Below are 20130 nucleotides of genomic sequence, written 5' to 3' on the forward strand. Positions count from 1 at the left end.
TGGGCCAGCCACTCCACTTGTGCCCTGCAAATGTACAGAGGATCAAAATCAAGACCAAATGTTCACTACACAATGAACAATTCAGCAAGATGGCTAGCAGGCTTTCACAGGCTAATGAGCCAAATGGATACAATTAGGTAGCAAAAGTTTCATTGTTAGAACAATAATGAAGTGTGTAGGATAGACGATGTCTGACAGCCAACTACTAGGCCAATGTGGAATTAATGTGAAGAGGCACTGGGAATCGTTGATCACTGTGTGGTTTTATTTAGCCCGAGAGCTGTCTGACTGAGATCATGACTCTTTACCTCTTCCCCGTTGATTCCATCCAAGCCAATGTCTCCCAGCTCTCCCTGTTTGGAGAAGAGTAGAGAATCAACAATTATTTGGGTTAATCATGTCCACTGTAGGCCAAAATGTAGGACGCCAGCTCCACTGGAAACAAACTTACCTTCTCTCCTGAGTACCCTCGAGATCCCTTGAGGAGACAAGAAAGAATGGTTAAAAAATCTGTTTTATGATCATACACATGCACCACGGCCTTCTACTGTCTACACACAGTAGTTAATTTAGTCATCCAAATACAAACTTGTATAATCTTACCTTGACACCTCTTGGTCCAGGACAGCCTTGGAAACCCTGGGTTCCATTGACACCTGGGGGACCCCTCTCACCCTGAAACGCAGAGAGTAGGTTAAGAAAATGAATGTAAATGAAAATGAAGTAAACACATAACCACAAAAATCCAACACGTCTCATGCGCGATGGCAATATTGTAAGAATGCATTTTTCTCCAGTATGACAGACTCACCGGACCACCTTCGTCTCCTGGGTGTCCTCTGTATCCCTGAGCTCCTGGTTCACCCTGTAGTACATACAACCACCCATCAGCCAACCACATAACAGAAACTCATCCTCACCAAATAGTCAACAGGTAACTTCGCCGGCACGCATTTATTTTCAAAGATCTTCAGTGAACTGGAGACATTGCAGTTCAGCTAACTGAATATCACCTATTTTCAGCAAGGAAGGCACTGGCAAACAAAGATTAATGACTCTGCAGAGAACACATGTACTCCCTGAAACAACAACACATAAACTTTGGTAACCTTCAGTCCTGATTGTCCAACAGCACCTCGGTCTCCCCTTTGACCAGTGCACTTACAGGGCACTGAGCAGCATTCTCTTTCAGCAATGTTGTCCTAAAAGGTATTGAAGAACAAAAGAAGTATTTAAGTAAAGAAGAATGTAGAATTGAAGATACTGATACAGGCAGGGTCTGAGAAATATTACTTTACACTGCAGTGTGTGCCACACTGATAATTTGCATGGAATTTCTGTTTACATAACATGACTACAGCATGACTCTTTCCAAATACAGTACACAGACATACATGTAATACATATAGGATGTTGTTAGGATAATACTTACCAACTCCTCCGTGATCTCATAGTCCAGATCCATCAGGTTAACACGCAGCGGGCGGGTATACCTGAACCCACGACCGAATTCTAAAAGTGCTGCCTCTTCAAACTGTGGCACCCTCTCCAAGCCCACCAAGATGAAACCGTCCACACCTAGAAGAACAGCAGCCATCCCATTATAAACAATCACCATTACAACTGGTGTGTACTCAGTTATTTTTTGCGCTTTTGTTTTTTATAAAACCAGGTGTTCCATTACACTAAAACAGATATCCAAAATCCTTTCTGGGGCTCCAATTGGGATGTCCTTTTAAATGCTATTATCACCCGGAGAAAAGACATACTCTTTTCTGTTTGGCTGGTGGGGTGGCTATCAATTCTGAATAATGGGACACTTATGACATAGATCTGGTAAAAAAGTTTAATCACTGTTCAGTATCAATGCTTATGAATGGTAACTATAACAAACATAGTAAGACCATGGTTGAGCCTGGAAGCAGGCTGTGCAACAATGGAATCAACTGTAAACAAGCTAACTGTCCACTGCTTTCACTGTTGGGGCCAAATAAAGTTATACACCTAACTGAACCAGTTAGCTTCTTTTTAAACAGAGCCTTTGCGTGCTATAAAGGCATGACTATAGTGGCAACCAGGTGATAAGCGGGATAATGGCCTCCATGTGGACTTGGGTGGAGGAAACTTTGTTCTATGCCTCCACCTCGTCCATTAACTCTGTAACAGGACACCTTGTTGGGCGTTACCCCCTAATTATCACGTGTCGCTAGGTTTTTTCTCTGTAGGAGAAAGCAGGGTTCTTATCTTACCAGAAAGCCTCATGTTCTCAGCTCGTGCCTTCATCTGTCTATACTGTCCATCCAGACCATCTGTCAGGTGAATCACAACCTTGGCAAAAAGGCAAAGACAATATTAATGTAAGTAAACGTATGTCAGGCACGACACTACTTAAGAGGTATGCTCAAGTAATATGAAAAAAATGTTTGCTACCAACTCACACAAGAATGAAACAATCTTATTAAGCATGACTGTGTGAGAATCTTAAGGTCAGTCAATGGAGAGGCATACCTTCACGGATTCACTAGGCTGAGCTTTGAATCTGGCAGTGTAGGCGTCAATGGTCTTCGCGTTGAGGACAAATGGCCCACGGCTGCGTAGGTTCTTGAAGGCTTCCAAAAGCTCTGTGTAGTTGTCTGTAAATTCCAGATGCATAGGCTCAGAGGCGGAGTCCAACGCCATCATACCCACTCGTATGCTTGGAGCCTGGCCGGATGTGCAGCTGATGGCTTGAAGTTTCATGATTCGCTGAAGGATGGCAGCCATCTTTGTCTCTAGGCTTCTCTGGGACGCAAATATGTTCTGCGAAGACACATCGAATCCCAGCAGGACGTCAAGGCTGCAACCTAGCGGATTGAATAAGAGATAACACAGGTTTAGAAGCGTGGACTTTGCTATTTGGCAAAAAGTGGATGCAATGCAAGGCTATGTTGATCCAGCATCATGCCATTCTTACTTCTTGTGGATTCTTGCACCCCAGTGCACAGTTTAATGCCCTTCAGGTCATCGTCCAAGGTCACCAGGATCTGCTCGTTCAGCTCGGAGAGCTCCTGGTAGATGCTGGCCCTTGCTACAGTGGCAGACTCGCTCGCTAAGCTGGCAAGCTCAGCCTGAATGTCACCCACGCCAATGGCATAGACACGAACTCCAGTGGCCTTTATTCCCAGGGCTGCTGACTTCCCATCATCTGCTGACTTGCCTCCTGTCACGAGCATCAAAATCTGTGGGACGCCCATGTCCTTCCGACTGCCTTTTTCCTTCACGAAATGGTTCTGTTGCACATGTCGGATGGCAGCTCCTGTGTTAATGCGGTTGCCACCCTTGTACTCCGCCTGGTTAATTGCGTTGATTATGTCATCCTTGTTTTGATAGGTATTCAGGTGGAAGACGTCCGTCACGTCAGCAGCATAGTGGGCCAGACCAATCTGTAAGCTGTCTTGATCATTGTAGAAGGCATCAATAAGGTTCACAAGGAATTCCATGACCTCTTTGAAGTTGTCCCTGCCCAGGTTGATGGATCCATCCACCAAGAACACAATGTCAGCTGCCCTGGGCATGATTCCTGATGTAGCTAAGAAAACAGATAAAGCAGGACAAAAAATGTCAGAAGTGAAACAGAAAAACAGTTATGCATTACAAAGGCAATATGCTTTTGCTGTTACTTGCATTACTGCATTACTTGATTTGCAAAACGATCTGCATATCATTTCAAGTCAGGTCACTTTTTTATGTAGCACATCTTAAAATACAAGTTGACCCAAAGTAATAACTGAGGCAAACAAATAGAAAATAAGATAGATGATACTTACTAGGCTCCTCAATTGTTGGTGGTTCTTCGATAACGCCCCCTTGCAATCTAGCGATGAGCTGCTGCTCAATATTGACAAGATTGGGGAAGGCTTGTACTTGAAGGACATCTTGAGGGCTAGTGGCAATCTGGGTGAGCTGTCTTGAATCAGCTGCACCGGCACCAACACCGATGCAGTTCACCCTTGCGCCTTTCAGGATGGCACCTTTGCTGGACACATCTGAGATGGACCTTCCCCCGGTCAGTACTACGAGGTGCTGAGAGGCAACAGCAGGCCGAACCCCTGCACCAGCATGCAGTTCATTCCTCATGACATAGTCGATAGCTGAAGCCAAGTCGCCTGCTCGACCGCCCATTTGACGAAGCTTCCTGACAGCTGAGACAATAGACTCCTTGTTCGAATGGGTGTTCAGGGAGAATTCGGTTTTGGGCCTGTCCGCATACTGAACTAATGCAATCCGCACTCGATCAGGATGGAGATCCAGCTGCTGGATGACTTTCAAAATGAAGTCACGTATATGGGCAAGTCCACCTCCGCCAGAACTGTCGGAGCCGTCAACGAGGAAAATTATATCCTTTCTTCCAAGATCAAACGTTTCTGGAAATAAACATGAAAAGTCATCTTTAAGTTATTGATACATATTGCAATGTAATATTCATGTAATGTGAGCCCTTTTAAACATTTCAGCAAACTAAATTAAAGCTAAATTGGTTCATTCCAAATGCATGACAAAAAAATCTTTATATAAAGATACTGTTTAGTTTGGGTGCATTGAGCTAAAAAAAGAAAAAGTTCATTTTAATATAATTAATATAATATAATTCAGTGCACACTTAATTGCATTTGAGATAGTATCATGGTAAATATCCTACTTGTGGTGGTGGTGATAACAGGGGGTGATACCAAGGTAGTTGTCACATCTGTGATGTCCTTAGCCGTCATGGTCTTTACTGAGGAAATGAGCTGCTGCTCCACTGTAGGCAACTGTCTGAAGTCACGCACTGTGTATGTGAGCTCTGGCGTCAAAGAGATGAGTTTCAACTCGTCGGCATCCGCATTCTTGCCTCCGACAGCCACTGGTGCCACCATGTTGCGTTTCAGCTGGTAAGCAGGACCAGACACATCATCAGCGGACTTGCTGCCTGTAACTAGAACCAGGAACTGGGGAACACCCTCTTCAATACGACTGCCGGCTGATCTTTGATAGATGTTTTTCGAAACCCAGTCAAGAGCAAATCCTGTATTGAGTTGGTTCCCACCCTTGTTTCGCATTCGCCGCACAGCTTCTTTAACTTCTCCTTTGGAAGAATGCTCATTCAGAAGGAACTCCTGCCTGACGTCGTCGCTGTATTGCACAACAGACACGCGTACAGTGTCCATTCCTACATCCAACTTGTCCACGATCCTCAAAATCATGTCACGAATGTTAGGGACAGTATTTGTTCCATCAACAAGGAAAACGACATCTCTCTTATCTCCTGGCGTTGTTGGTATCACAGGACCTGCAGGATATTTGCATGTTCATTTGCATGACCATACTCATAACTTCAAACTCATGATTTCATCAATAAACAAATGAGTAATGTAGTGGCAATTTTAGATAGTGACTGACCCACTACTGTATTTAAGAATTGTTCACATAGTTTACAACATTTCAGCAATTTAATGAGATATATAAATGCATAAGTATACAGCACATCAATTACCTTGGAAGTCAGGGAAAACAGGACGCATCCGTGCTATTTCTTCATCTGACAGTTCGGTTAGAGTGGTTATCAGACTGTCTTGGATAGTGTAGAGCCCAGGGAAGTCATCCACAGGGTGAGCATAAGCTGGAATGTAGGAAATGACCTGAAGCTCTGCAGGGTCAACATCTCTGGTTCCAACGCTAAGGGTGAGGACCCCTGATCTCTTGAGGGTTGTGGCTGAGGTCTGCACATCATCTGACGACCTTCCTCCCGACACAACAATCACAAACTGTGGAACACCTTCTTCTCGACGGCCTCCGGATCGCCTGGTCAAAACATCACGGCTGACGAAATCGATTGCTCTTCCTAGGTTGCGCTGTCTGCCACCACGCTGTCTCAGCCCCCTGATTGCATTCAACACTCCTTCCTTGTCTGGGTGGGCGTTGAGGTAGATGTCAGCGTTGGGATTGTCTCCATACTGGACCACTCCAATGCGGATCTTGTTTTCACCAACGTTAAGCTTTTCCACGACTGTCCGCAGAAATTCCACGATGATGGGAAATTCCCGGCCAACTCCATCTGAGCCATCGATGAGGAAGACAACATCCTTCTTAGGACGCATGGCTTCAGCTGAAAAGAAAGGGAGCATCAAGAACCAAAAATTAGAAGGTTATAGAAGGCAATATTGTGGGTCAAATAGAAAACAACACACCATTCCGTGTTATTATTCATGTTTGCCATTACATAAATTGTAGATACTAATTGCACAGCATGAATGTCAACATGGATTGTGAGAATTTCGAATGCAATTCGTGATTTCAAAAACAATTTAATACAGAACTGTAAAGCACCACTTTTCAAGACAAGCTAAAAGTAAAACAGGAACTTGGTGGAGGTTGTTACAGTCCTGAGAAAGGTGGAAACCGTTCATAAGAAAGGTGGAGACTCTCAATGTACTGCACATACATTTTGTAGAATATTTTAAAATCTAGAGCTTAAATGTGCCAAACGTCAGAGGTTACCCCTGTCCTACCTATGAAACATTGCATGAGACATTTTATGAAATAAATAAATTGATGTGTTTTTCATTAGCATCCATTATCCTGCTACTGACCATTTTGATACTGTGAAATTAGGTAGTGCAATTAGTGTAACATTGTCTTTTTGATCTGCATGCCTAGGACATGACACAGTATATCCTGCATCCATCTAATCATAGTAAATCTTTTTGTGTTTGGATTGAGATGATGTACCCTGTGCATGTGAAAATCAGACTGGCACTGAAAATCTGATGAAGTACAGGCTTCAGCGCAGTACATATGAATACATGTACAAGGCAGCAGAGTCATGTTTTATTGCAATTACGGAATCCTATTAGAACTTGGTGGATGAGACACCTAAATCGCCTTTATCACTCATGATAGCAAAGCATAGCAAAATGAGACTCTAGCACACCTACTACCATTTAAGGGTGCCTCTTATATACTGTATCATATAGCCTCAATATAATACACAGGAGACACATTGATATGACTGCACTCTTCAAGCTCTAATGTTTAGTATTTTATAGGTGGGTTAGTGTATTGTATAGTCAGCATGTTTCTTCAATTCATTTTTTTTTTGTGTTTGCTCTCACACAGGATACCATATCTATCCTACAGTATGCTATATACAATGGCAATTTACAGAACACTGCTTTGGAGAATGCAATGAAATTAAGGCAGCAGTTGCTGGAAAATGCTCATTAAAGGAGACCAAGGATAAACAGTTTTTTTTATTTTTATAAATACTTTTTTTTTTAAATGATCTTGTTTTATATCTAGCTTTATTTCAATGACTGCATGTAAACATCTGCCCTGGTTAACATGCAAGTATTACACTATTTTCCGTAGGAACTGGGATTGTTTGCATGGTCACATAATGCTAGCTAATGTTTCTGACCTTTCTGGCCTTCATGTTTTAAAAAAATCACCAGCAATGCCATACACATGTCAAAGTGCTCTCATTTTAAATAGATCAATGTAGGTTCCTAATCATACTTCCCCCCCAATGAGGGGAGACTGTATTCAGCTTCAGCATACTTACTCCATCTGAATAATTGATCCTCAACTTGCATGACAGCAAAGCAGACAACAAGATAGAAAGTGTGCAACTTCCAGTAGGGAATGTGCTTGATGAGTTACTCATGATCAAAAAGATGTTCCTCCATTTGGAGTGAAAATATGAAAACTACTATAAAGTGTATACTTACCATACCCTTTGATGGAGAATTGATTTAATGCAAAAATCACATCATGTAATGTGTCTGGGAGTTCCCCAAAGTCGTTGATGGCAAATATATTGTCTGAATCCTCAGAGATTATGGAAATGCTGCTGACATCTGTTCCAACGCCTAAACTTACAACTCCATTTTGTTGCAAAGTCATAGCAGGTTGTACGACACTATCACTGGACGGTCCTCCAGTCAGCAAGATAAGAATCTGTGGAACACCTTCATGTTGTCGACTTCCGCGAGGAGCGGTAAAGACATTTTCTCTTACAAACTGGAGAGCTGCGCCAGTGTTGCGAGAATCTCCTCCTTTATGGCTCATGTCTCGAATCTTCTTGACGATACCGCCCAAGGTCAAGTATGAATTCAGTAAAGAGTGGATCAAGGCGTCGTTGCTAAATTGGATGATGGCGACCCTGTCTCTGTTTTCGGCAACATTTAGATTTTCCGTAACTCTGCGAATGAAATCTCGAATCGCTGGGAATGCAGGCCGACTTCTGTCAGTGCCATCAATGAGAAAAACAACATCTCGTCGACTCAGAGGAGATTGCACTAGGAGGAGCACAATATGGGATGAAAGTGTTACAACCGTGTATATGACATGCAATGTTGTGTGAAAAGCAAGCAAATGGAATAAGTCTTATAATGAAAATAAGTTATGACAGAAAATGACTGTCTGTCTCGAGGAGAAGTGTAATAACATGATTTTGGAAAAGAGGGAAGAAACTCATGATTACTTTGTCAGCTATTCATGAGTATCAAAACAAATGACTGTCCGTATCCTGGTTCTTTGGGTTTATACACCCAAACACACAACCAATAAAAGAAAAACATTTTTAATTTGCAGAGTTGTCTCTGGAAAGAACTATGTCTTGCATACTTTATTGGAACTACCTTGCTGCAACATTCGCAAAAAAAACACCAACCCCTTTAAAACACACACACACACACACACACACACACACACACACGCACACACACACCAACCTGGAAACTGAAATGAACAAAGTATATAAATTAATTTCTTCAATGCACATTTATATCATATGCGACGGTGTGGGCAAAGTATGTGATATACAGTATACAGTAAGTGTGCTCTTTGCACTTTGACCACATAGCTTTTTATCCTTTGTGTTATTTGAACTCTGGTCCAGTGAACCATGTTTATTGTATCAGTTTATCTATCTATTTGATTTTTAACAGTGTATCTATATTCTGTATATAATCTCATTGATTTTATGTATTTTAAATATATGTGACCCTGCAAAGCGAGAGCAGTCGTTTCGGCAACATTTACAAAATTAAGTTATTGTGCTCACGTGAATCCCCATAAACTAAGCTTTCCAACGATATGTATATCGAGGGTATTACACAGACTATCACTAAGATAACCACATCCAAAGTTGACATGGTTCTCCTGTCAAAATATGCCAGAAGAGGAGAAATAACCTTTTTAAGCAGCGTGGACAATGGGAATGACTGCAAATGTGTTGAATCTTCGCCGAGTTTAACAGTCAAGACGGATGTTTTTCCGTGAAATGAGTTCAGAATATGAAACTGTAGACTGTATACTGTCGAATTATGCGAAAACGTGAAATTCAACATTTTAACCCGGAAGTTTGTTTATTGGTGGATTTTCTCAAAATAACATTGTGCGCAAAGCGACTGATTTTGCTTTGAAAGGTCACATATGCAAAAAAGATAACTCTCCATTTAAAAAGCTAAGTAATATTTTCAAAAATAGAGGTTGAGGATGGATCATATGAACATTTCCATTATGAAACTTCAAGAACTGCATGAAAATGTGACTAAAAACCTATTTCCTTGAAATGATCTTATCAGATTGATAATGAAAAGAAATACAAAAAAAGCCACAAACAAATATGAAGATATCATGTTATCTTACCCAGTACAGTTTGTGTGGGAGTAGCGGTCACCTCGGTTACAGTGCTAATAACAGTGAGAACTTGCTCTTCATATCTTGGAAGATCTCTGAAGTCAGAAACTGACATGGTAAAATTAGGGTGGTACGATATCTTTTGCAATTCTCTACTGTCTGAGGAGCGGCTTCCAATAGAGTAGGTTTTTACTCCAGCTGCCCTGAGAGAAGACGCTGCTGTGTCCACAGTGTCAGAAGACCTTCCACCATTCAGTAAAATCAGTATCTGTGGAACACCCTCCTGCCGTCTACTCCCTGAAGACGGAGAGAAAGCACTGTCTCTCACGTACTGGAGAGCCGCACCGGTATTGAGGGACCTGCCTCCTTTGTGCCTCAGAGCTCTCACAGCGTCAAGAGTGTCTTCCTTTCCTGTGTATGTGTTCAGATAGAAATGGGCCTCTGGGTCTCTGCTGTATTGGACCACAGACACACGATCTTTGTTCTCCATCACATCAAGCCTCTCCACTACTTTCTGAACAAAGTCCTTCATAGCTGGGAAGGTATTCCTAGTGTAATCAGAGCCATCCAGCAGGAATACAACATCCTTTCTGGGCGCGGAATGGTCAACTAGAAGGAAAATGACATGTTTAGCACGGAGCACTCTTTCTTTCAGCACATCAACCCCACTTGCCATTCCTCACTTCAGTTCTAAAGTATGGTTCAGACCAAAGATTCCCGACGAGACGAGACGAGACGAGCCATGACGAGCCTAAAATCTTGCAACTGCGACTAAACATGTTGAATGCGGCTTGCGACGTCTGGCAACTACGTGCAACTTCTAATTCACACCGCTGCAACTCGGTCTCGTCGCGTCAGGAATCTTTGATGTGAAATGGGCTTCACATACAAATGAAAGGACATGGCTCAAGCAAATCTAGATCCCCGCCCCACTTCAACCCTTGCCTTTTTCTATGCAACTCCAATAAAGTGTCTTTATGTTAGAGCTTGAAAAGGCTTGAAGAGGGAATGAAGACACTACGGGAGAGACGAAAGGATAGCACAGACGTCAACATGTAGACATACCTAAGACAGTTGGGGTCGTTGGTGTCACAAAGGTGACAACAGTTTCTACGGAGTCCAAGAGCTGCTCCTGAACACTGGGCAGGTCACTGAAGTCAGTCACTGACACTGCATTGCCAGGCTCTTTTGAAATCTTCTGCAATTCTCTGCTGTCAGAGTATCTGTTGCCAATGGTAAAGATTTTCACTCCTATCTCCCTAAGAGCAGAGGCTGGCGTGTCCACATTGTCAGCAGACTTTCCACCGCTCAGTAAAATTAGCATCTGTGGGACACCCTGCAGGCGTCTACTGCCTGAGGAATCACTGAGGACACTGTCTCTCACATACTGGAGGGCTGACCCGGTGTTGAGGGGTCTCCCTCCTTTGTGCCTCAGACCGCGGACATGTTCCAGAACCTCTTCCTTTGTGGTGTACGCGTTCAGATAGAAACTAGCCTGGGGCTCTCGGCTGTACTGGACCACGGAGACGTGGTCTCTTCCTTCATCTATATGGAATTTTTCCACCACTCTCTGAACAAAGTCACGCATGGCAGGGAATCCATCCCTATTTCCATCTGAACCATCAAGGAGGAGTACGATGTCTCTCCTGGCAGCACGACCCTCGACTACAGCAGATAAAGCATGTCAAATGAGCAATCTATGACTCTTCCAAGCACACACTTTGCAACCAATTTCAAGAGCATCAATCTGTGTTTTGACACTGATGTCCAACTGAGTAAATGAGTCAAACGAATAGTTTTCTCTCCCTAACACACATACATGGTCATGCAGCATGGCAAAAAGACATATAAGACACGTGTTCTTACCTATGACTGTTGGTGTTATGGAAGTGGCCTGCAATTCTACAGTGCTTATGACAGAGAGAAGTTGCTGTTGAACGCTTGGGAGGTCACTGAACTCAGAAACTGACATTGCATAGCTAGGGTCTCGTGCAATCCTCTGCAGTTCCTTGCGATCAGAGTTCTTGTTTCCAATTGGAAGGATTTGCACTCCCAGATCCTTCAGAGCCAAGGCTGGAGCATCTACACTGTCGAAAGACCTTCCACTGCTTAACAAAATCAATATTTGTGGCACACCCACAACATATCTGGAGCCAGAGGAGATTGTGAAGATGTTGTCCCTCAAATACTGGAGAGCCGCCCCGGTGTTGAGGGACCTGCCTCCTTTGTGCCTCAGAGCTCTAACAGCGTCAAGAGTGTCTTCCTTTCCTTTGTATGTGTTCAGATAGAACTGGGCCTCTGGGTCTCTGCTGTATTGGACCACAGACACACGATCTCCATTCTCCATTACATTTAGCCTCTCCACAACTTTCTGAACAAAGTCCTTCATCGCTGGGAAGGAATTCCTAGTGTAATCAGAGCCATCCAGTAGGAATACAACATCCTTTATAGGTGTGACATGGTCAACTAGAAAGAAAACAACATGTTTAGCACGGAGCACTCTATCTTTCAGCACATCAACCCCACTTGCCATTCCTAACATCAGTTCTAAAATACAAATGAAAAGGTATGGCTCAAGCAAACCCAAAAACACCCCAGAAACCCCTGCCCACGAAGTTGCCAGGCTTCAACCCTTGGCTATTTGTATGTTACTGTAATTAGATGTCTTCATGTTAGAATGTGAAAAGTCCTGCGGCTATTGAAGAGGGACAGACTGCACTACGGGAAAGACTAAAGGGCCGCAGAGACGTCAACATGTAGACATACCTAAGACAGTTGGGGTCGTTGGTGTCACAGAGATGACAACGGTTTCTACGGAATTGAAGAGCTGCTCCTGAACATCAGGCAGGTCACTGAAGTCATACACTGACACTGCATTGCCAGGCTCTTTTGAAATCCTCTGCAATTCTCTGCTGTCAGAGTATCTGTTGCCAATGGTAAAGATTTTCACTCCCATCTCCCTAAGGGCAGAGGCTGGCGTGTCCACATTGTCAGCAGACCTTCCACCGCTCAGTAAAATCACTATCTGTGGGACACCCTGCAGGCGTCTACTGCCTGAGGAATCACTGAGGACACTGTCTCTCACATACTGGAGGGCTGACCCGGTGTTGAGGGGTCTCCCTCCTTTGAGCCTCAGACCGCGGACATGTTGCAGAACCTCTTCTTTTGTGGTGTACGTGTTCAAATAGAAACTAGCCTCAGGCTCTCGGCTGTACTGGACCACGGAGACGCGGTCTCTGCCTTCATCCACATGGAGTTTCTCCACTGCTCTCTGAACAAAGTCACGCATGGCAGGGAATCCATTTCTATTTCCGTCTGAACCATCAAGGAGGAGTACGACGTCTCTCCTGGCAGCACGCCCCTCGACTACAGCAGATAAAGCATGTCAAAAGAGCAATATATAACTCCACAAAGCACAACATTTTGAAGTAATTCCAAATGCTAAGAGCCCTGTTTCGATCCAAATGTCCTACTGAGTAAATAAGCTAACAATTTTGTTTTCTGTAACTCACACAACTACATTGTCCTGCAGCATGACACAAAGAACACAAACTCATGGCTTCTGTGTCCTTACCTATGACAGTTGGTGTTATGGGAATGGCCTCAACTACTACTTGGCTCACAACAGAGAGAAGTTGCTGTTGAACACTTGGGAGGTCACTGAAGTCGGACACTGACATTGCGTAACTAGGGTCGCTTGAGATCCTCTGCAGTTCTCTGCTGTCAGAGTTCCTGTTACCAATTGGAAGGATCTGAACTCCCAGCTCTTTCAGAGCCGAGGCTGGAGCGTCCACACTGTCAAAAGACCTTCCGCCACTAAGCAGGATCAGCATTTGTGGTACACCTTCTAAGCGTCTAGAACCGGATGAGGCCGTGAACACGTTCTCCCTCACATACTGGAGAGCGGCACCAGTGTTGAGGGGCCTTCCTCCTTTATGTCTCAGACTTCTAACATTCTCAAGAACATCCTCCTTCCTTGAGTGGGTGTTCAGGTAGAAATGGGCCACTGGGTCTCTGCTGTACTGGACCACAGACACACGGTCTTTGCCGTCAGCCACATTTAGTTTCTCCACCACTCTTTGAACAAAGTCAAGCACTGCTGGGAACACGTTCCTGGTTGCATCGGAACCATCCAGCATGAACACCACGTCTTTTCGGGGGATTCTTCTGTCAACTAAGGGTATTGAAATGCACAGACACACACCCACATGAGAACTTTAGCCTGCAGAGTATGGGTCAAACTCTAGCACTCAAACGACTCTTTTGTTGTTTTAACATATGCCTGGACATGCAACACGCTGGCCTGACAATAGTTCACTTGTCGCTACATATGGGGGCAGAAAGGAATAAACACAACAAAGACAAGCCTATCTGAAGAGATGAGGGGCAACATGGTTAAATCAGTCTTACCCAAAACCGGTGGTGATGTCTGTGTTACCTCCAAGACAGCAGTGTTCACAGAGGCCAGGAACTGCTGCTGGACATTTGGCAGCTCCGAAAAGTCTGACACAGACTGGGCATAGGTAGGATCGGAAGAAATCCTCTCAACCTCTCGGCTGGAATTTTTGGTGCCAATTGCAAAGACCAAGACGCCGCTCTCTTTGAGAGACGTGGCTGGGGTGTCTACGTTATCGCTAGACCTCGCTCCGCTCAGCAGGATTAGAATTTGAGGAACACCCTCTTGCCGTCTGCTGCCAGAGGAAGGAGAGAAGGCGCTGTCTCTCACGTACTGGAGAGCCGCCCCGGTGTTGAGGGGCCTGCCTCCTTTGTGCCTCAGAGCTCTCACAGCGCCAAGAGTGTCTTCCTTTCCTGTGTATGTGTTCAGATAGAAATGGGCCTCTGGGTCTCTGCTGAATTGGACCACGGACACACGATCTCTGTTCTCCATCACATTTAGCCTCTCCACTACTTTCTGAACAAAGTCCTTCATAGCTGGGAAGGCATTCCTAGTGTAATCAGAGCCATCCAGCAGGAATACAACATCCTTTCTGGGTGCGGAATGGTCAACTAGAAGGAAAACGACATGTTTAGCACGGAGCACTCTTTCTTGTAGCACATCAACCCCACGTGCCATTCCTCACATCACTTCTAACATACAAATGAAAGGACATGACTCAAGCACACCCAGACCACCCCCGCCACCCCCTCACAAAGTTGCCTGGCTTCATCCCTTGCCCATATCTATGCAACTCCAATAAAGCGTCTTTCCGTTGCAATTTGAAATGGCCTGCGGCTACTGAAGAGGGACAGACCGCACCACGGGAAAGACTAAAGGGCCGCACAGACGTCAACATGTAGACATACCTAAGACAGTTGGGGTCGTTGGTGTCACAGAGACGACAGCGGTTTCTACGGAGTCCAAGAGCTGCTCCTGAACACTGGGCAGGTCACTGAAGTCAGTCACTGACACTGCATTGCCAGGCTCTTTTGAAATCCTCTGCAATTCTCTGTTGTCAGAGTATCTGCTGCCAATGGTAAAGATTTTCACTCCCATCTCCCTAAGAGCAGAGGCTGGCGTGTCCACATTGTCAGCAGACTTTCCACCGCTCAGTAAAATCAGCATCTGTGGGACACCCTGCAGGCGTCTACTGCCTGAGGATTCACTGAGGACACTGTCTCTCACATACTGGAGGGCTGACCCGGTGTTGAGGGGTCTCCCTCCTTTGTGCCTCAGACCGCGGACATGTTGCAGAACCTCTTCCTTTGTGGTGTAGGTGTTCAGATAGAAACTAGCCTCGGGCTCTCGGCTGTACTGGACCACGGAGACGCGGTCTCTGCCTTCATCCACATGGAGTTTCTCCACTGCTCTCTGAACAAAGTCACGCATGGCAGGGAATCCATTTCTATTTCCGTCTGAACCATCAAGGAGGAGTACGACGTCTCTCCTGGCAGCACGACCCTCGACTACAGCAGATAAAGCATGTCAAATGAGCAATCTATGACTCTGCCTAGCACACACTTTGCAACCAATTCCACGGGCATCAAGCTAAGCCCTGTTTCGGACCTAATGTCCGACTGAGCAAATAAGCTAAACATTTTCTGTAACTAACACAACTACATTGTCCTGCAGCATGACACAAAAAAGGACACAACAGACACATGTGTTCTTACCTATGACTGTTGGTGTTACGGGAGTGGCCTCGTATACTACTGGGCTCACGACAGAGAGAAGTTGCTCTTGAACACTTGGAAGGTCACCGAAGTCGGACACTGACATTGCGTAACTAGGATCGTGTGAGATTCTCTGCAGTTCTCTGCTGTCAGAGTTCCTGTTACCAATTGGAAGGATCTGAACTCCCAGCTCTTTCAGAGCCGAGGCTGGAGCGTCCACACTGTCAAAAGACCTTCCGCCGCTAAGCAGGATCAGCATTTGTGGTACACCTTCTAAGCGTCTAGAACCGGATGAGGCCGTGAACACGTTCTCCCTCACATACTGGAGAGCGGCACCAGTGTTGAGGGGCCTTCCTCCTTTATGTCTCAGACTTCTAACATTCTCAAGAACATCCTCCTTCCTTGAGTGGGTGTTCAGGTAGAAATGGGCCACTGGGTCTCTGCTGTACTGGACCACAGACACACGGTCTTTGCCGTCAGCCACATTTAGTTTCTCCACCACTCTTTGAACAAAGTCAAGCACTGCTGGGAACACGTTCCTGGTTGCATCGGAACCATCCAGCATGAACACCACGTCTTTTCGGGGGATTCTTCTGTCAACTAAGGGTATTGAAATGCACAGACACACACCCACATGAGAACTTTAGCCTGCAGAGTATGGGTCAAACTCTAGCACTCAAACGACTCTTTTGTTGTTTTAACATATGCCTGGACATGCAACACGCTGGCCTGACAATAGTTCACTTGTCGCTACATATGGGGGCAGAAAGGAATAAACACAACAAAGACAAGCCTATCTGAAGAGATGAGGGGCAACATGGTTAAATCAGTCTTACCCAAAACCGGTGGTGATGTCTGTGTTACCTCCAAGACAGCAGTGTTCACAGAGGCCAGGAACTGCTGCTGGACATTTGGCAGCTCCGAAAAGTCTGACACAGACTGGGCATAGGTAGGATCGGAAGAAATCCTCTCAACCTCTCGGCTGGAATTTTTGGTGCCAATTGCAAAGACCAAGACGCCGCTCTCTTTGAGAGACGTGGCTGGGGTGTCTACGTTATCGCTAGACCTCGCTCCGCTCAGCAGGATTAGAATTTGAGGAACACCCTCTTGCCGTCTGCTGCCAGAGGAAGGAGAGAAGGCGCTGTCTCTCACGTACTGGAGAGCCGCCCCGGTGTTTAGGGGCCTGCCTCCTTTGTGCCTCAGAGCTCTCACAGCGCCAAGAGTGTCTTCCTTTCCTGTGTATGTGTTCAGATAGAAATGGGCCTCTGGGTCTCTGCTGAATTGGACCACGGACACACGATCTCTGTTCTCCATCACATTTAGCCTCTCCACTACTTTCTGAACAAAGTCCTTCATAGCTGGGAAGGCATTCCTAGTGTAATCAGAGCCATCCAGCAGGAATACAACATCCTTTCTGGGTGCGGAATGGTCAACTAGAAGGAAAACGACATGTTTAGCACGGAGCACTCTTTCTTGTAGCACATCAACCCCACGTGCCATTCCTCACATCACTTCTAACATACAAATGAAAGGACATGACTCAAGCACACCCAGACCACCCCCGCCACCCCCCACCCCCTCACAAAGTTGCCTGGCTTCATCCCTTGCCCATATCTATGCAACTCCAATAAAGAGTCTTTGCGCTGCAATTTGAAATGGCCTGCGGCTACTGAAGAGGGACAGACCGCACCACGGGAAAGACTAAAGGGCCGCACAGACGTCAACATGTAGACATACCTAAGACAGTTGGGGTCGTTGGTGTCACAGAGACGACAGCGGTTTCCACGGAGTCCAAGAGCTGCTCCTGAACACTGGGTAGGTCACTGAAGTCAGTCACTGACACTGCATTGCCAGGCTCTTTTGAAATCCTCTGCAATTCTCTGCTGTCAGAGTATCTGCTGCCAATGGTAAAGATTTTCACTCCCATCTCCCTAAGAGCAGAGGCTGGCGTGTCCACATTGTCAGCAGACTTTCCACCGCTCAGTAAAATCAGCATCTGTGGGACACCCTGCAGGCGTCTACTGCCTGAGGATTCACTGAGGACACTGTCTCTCACATACTGGAGGGCTGACCCGGTGTTGAGGGGTCTCCCTCCTTTGTGCCTCAGACCGCGGACATGTTGCAGAACCTCTTCCTTTGTGGTGTAGGTGTTCAGATGGAAACTAGCCTCGGGCTCTCGGCTGTACTGGACCACGGAGACGCGGTCTCTGCCTTCATCCACATGGAGTTTCTCCACTGCTCTCTGAACAAAGTCACGCATGGCAGGGAATCCATTTCTATTTCCGTCTGAACCATCAAGGAGGAGTACGACGTCTCTCCTGGCAGCACGACCCTCGACTACAGCAGATAAAGCATGTCAAATGAGCAATCTATGACTCTGCCTAGCACACACTTTGCAACCAATTCCACGGGCATCAAGCTAAGCCCTGTTTCGGACCTAATGTCCGACTGAGCAAATAAGCTAAACATTTTCTGTAACTAACACAACTACATTGTCCTGCAGCATGACACAAAAAAGGACACAACAGACACATGTGTTCTTACCTATGACTGTTGGTGTTACGGGAGTGGCCTCGTATACTACTGGGCTCACGACAGAGAGAAGTTGCTCTTGAACACTTGGAAGGTCACCGAAGTCGGACACTGACATTGCGTAACTAGGATCGTGTGAGATTCTCTGCAGTTCTCTGCTGTCAGAGTTCCTGTTACCAATTGGAAGGATCTGAACTCCCAGCTCTTTCAGAGCCGAGGCTGGAGCGTCCACACTGTCAAAAGACCTTCCGCCGCTAAGCAGGATCAGCATTTGTGGTACACCTTCTAAGCGTCTAGAACCGGATGAGGCCGTGAACACGTTCTCCCTCACATACTGGAGAGCGGCACCAGTGTTGAGGGGCCTTCCTCCTTTATGTCTCAGACTTCTAACATTCTCAAGAACATCCTCCTTCCTTGAGTGGGTGTTCAGGTAGAAATGGGCCACTGGGTCTCTGCTGTACTGGACCACAGACACACGGTCTTTGCCGTCAGCCACATTTAGTTTCTCCACCACTCTTTGAACAAAGTCAAGCACTGCTGGGAACACGTTCCTGGTTGCATCGGAACCATCCAGCATGAACACCACGTCTTTTCGGGGGATTCTTCTGTCAACTAAGGGTATTGAAATGCACAGACACACACCCACATGAGAACTTTAGCCTGCAGAGTATGGGTCAAACTCTAGCACTCAAACGACTCTTTTGTTGTTTTAACATATGCCTGGACATGCAACACGCTGGCCTGACAATAGTTCACTTGTCGCTACATATGGGGGCAGAAAGGAATAAACACAACAAAGACAAGCCTATCTGAAGAGATGAGGGGCAACATGGTTAAATCAGTCTTACCCAAAACCGGTGGTGATGTCTGTGTTACCTCCAAGACAGCAGTGTTCACAGAGGCCAGGAACTGCTGCTGGACATTTGGCAGCTCCGAAAAGTCTGACACAGACTGGGCATAGGTAGGATCGGAAGAAATCCTCTCAACCTCTCGGCTGGAATTTTTGGTGCCAATTGCAAAGACCAAGACGCCGCTCTCTTTGAGAGACGTGGCTGGGGTGTCTACGTTATCGCTAGACCTCGCTCCGCTCAGCAGGATTAGAATTTGAGGAACACCCTCTTGCCGTCTGCTGCCAGAGGAAGGAGAGAAGGCGCTGTCTCTCACGTACTGGAGAGCCGCCCCGGTGTTGAGGGGCCTGCCTCCTTTGTGCCTCAGAGCTCTCACAGCGTCAAGAGTGTCTTCCTTTCCTGTGTATGTGTTCAGATAGAAATGGGCCTCTGGGTCTCTGCTGAATTGGACCACGGACACACGATCTCTGTTCTCCATCACATTTAGCCTCTCCACTACTTTCTGAACAAAGTCCTTCATAGCTGGGAAGGCATTCCTAGTGTAATCAGAGCCATCCAGCAGGAATACAACATCCTTTCTGGGTGCGGAATGGTCAACTAGAAGGAAAACGACATGTTTAGCACGGAGCACTCTTTCTTGTAGCACATCAACCCCACGTGCCATTCCTCACATCACTTCTAACATACAAATGAAAGGACATGACTCAAGCACACCCAGACCACCCCCGCCACCCCCTCACAAAGTTGCCTGGCTTCATCCCTTGCCCATATCTATGCAACTCCAATAAAGCGTCTTTCCGTTGCAATTTGAAATGGCCTGCGGCTATTGAAGAGGGACAGACCGCACCACGGGAAAGACTAAAGGGCCGCACAGACGTCAACATGTAGACATACCTAAGACAGTTGGGGTCGTTGGTGTCACAGAGACGACAGCGGTTTCTACGGAGTCCAAGAGCTGCTCCTGAACACTGGGCAGGTC

General features: G+C 45.8%; 1 protein-coding gene across 2 annotated transcripts in view; it reads right to left on the bottom strand.

Annotated features, from left to right (window-relative positions):
- The window catches only part of LOC134078640 (collagen alpha-3(VI) chain-like), a 122321-nt gene that overhangs the window by 18397 nt on the left and 83794 nt on the right, over positions 1-20130 (bottom strand). For both annotated transcript variants that reach the window (XM_062534715.1, XM_062534714.1), the window contains 13 exons: positions 5513-6124; positions 4679-5308; positions 3807-4403; positions 2954-3568; positions 2509-2843; positions 2250-2328; positions 1433-1578; positions 1110-1202; positions 812-865; positions 604-675; positions 452-478; positions 309-353; positions 1-24 (listed from right to left, as the gene is read on the bottom strand). The exon at positions 1-24 is cut by the window's left edge and continues 30 nt beyond it. In XM_062534715.1, the coding sequence (XP_062390699.1) occupies positions 1-24; positions 309-353; positions 452-478; positions 604-675; positions 812-865; positions 1110-1202; positions 1433-1578; positions 2250-2328; positions 2509-2843; positions 2954-3568; positions 3807-4403; positions 4679-5308; positions 5513-6124 (3329 nt within the window). The remainder of the gene's footprint in view (positions 25-308; positions 354-451; positions 479-603; positions 676-811; positions 866-1109; positions 1203-1432; positions 1579-2249; positions 2329-2508; positions 2844-2953; positions 3569-3806; positions 4404-4678; positions 5309-5512; positions 6125-20130) is intronic.

This window comes from Sardina pilchardus, chromosome 4 (assembly GCF_963854185.1).
Source record: "Sardina pilchardus chromosome 4, fSarPil1.1, whole genome shotgun sequence".
Classification (NCBI taxonomy): domain Eukaryota; kingdom Metazoa; phylum Chordata; class Actinopteri; order Clupeiformes; family Clupeidae; genus Sardina; species Sardina pilchardus.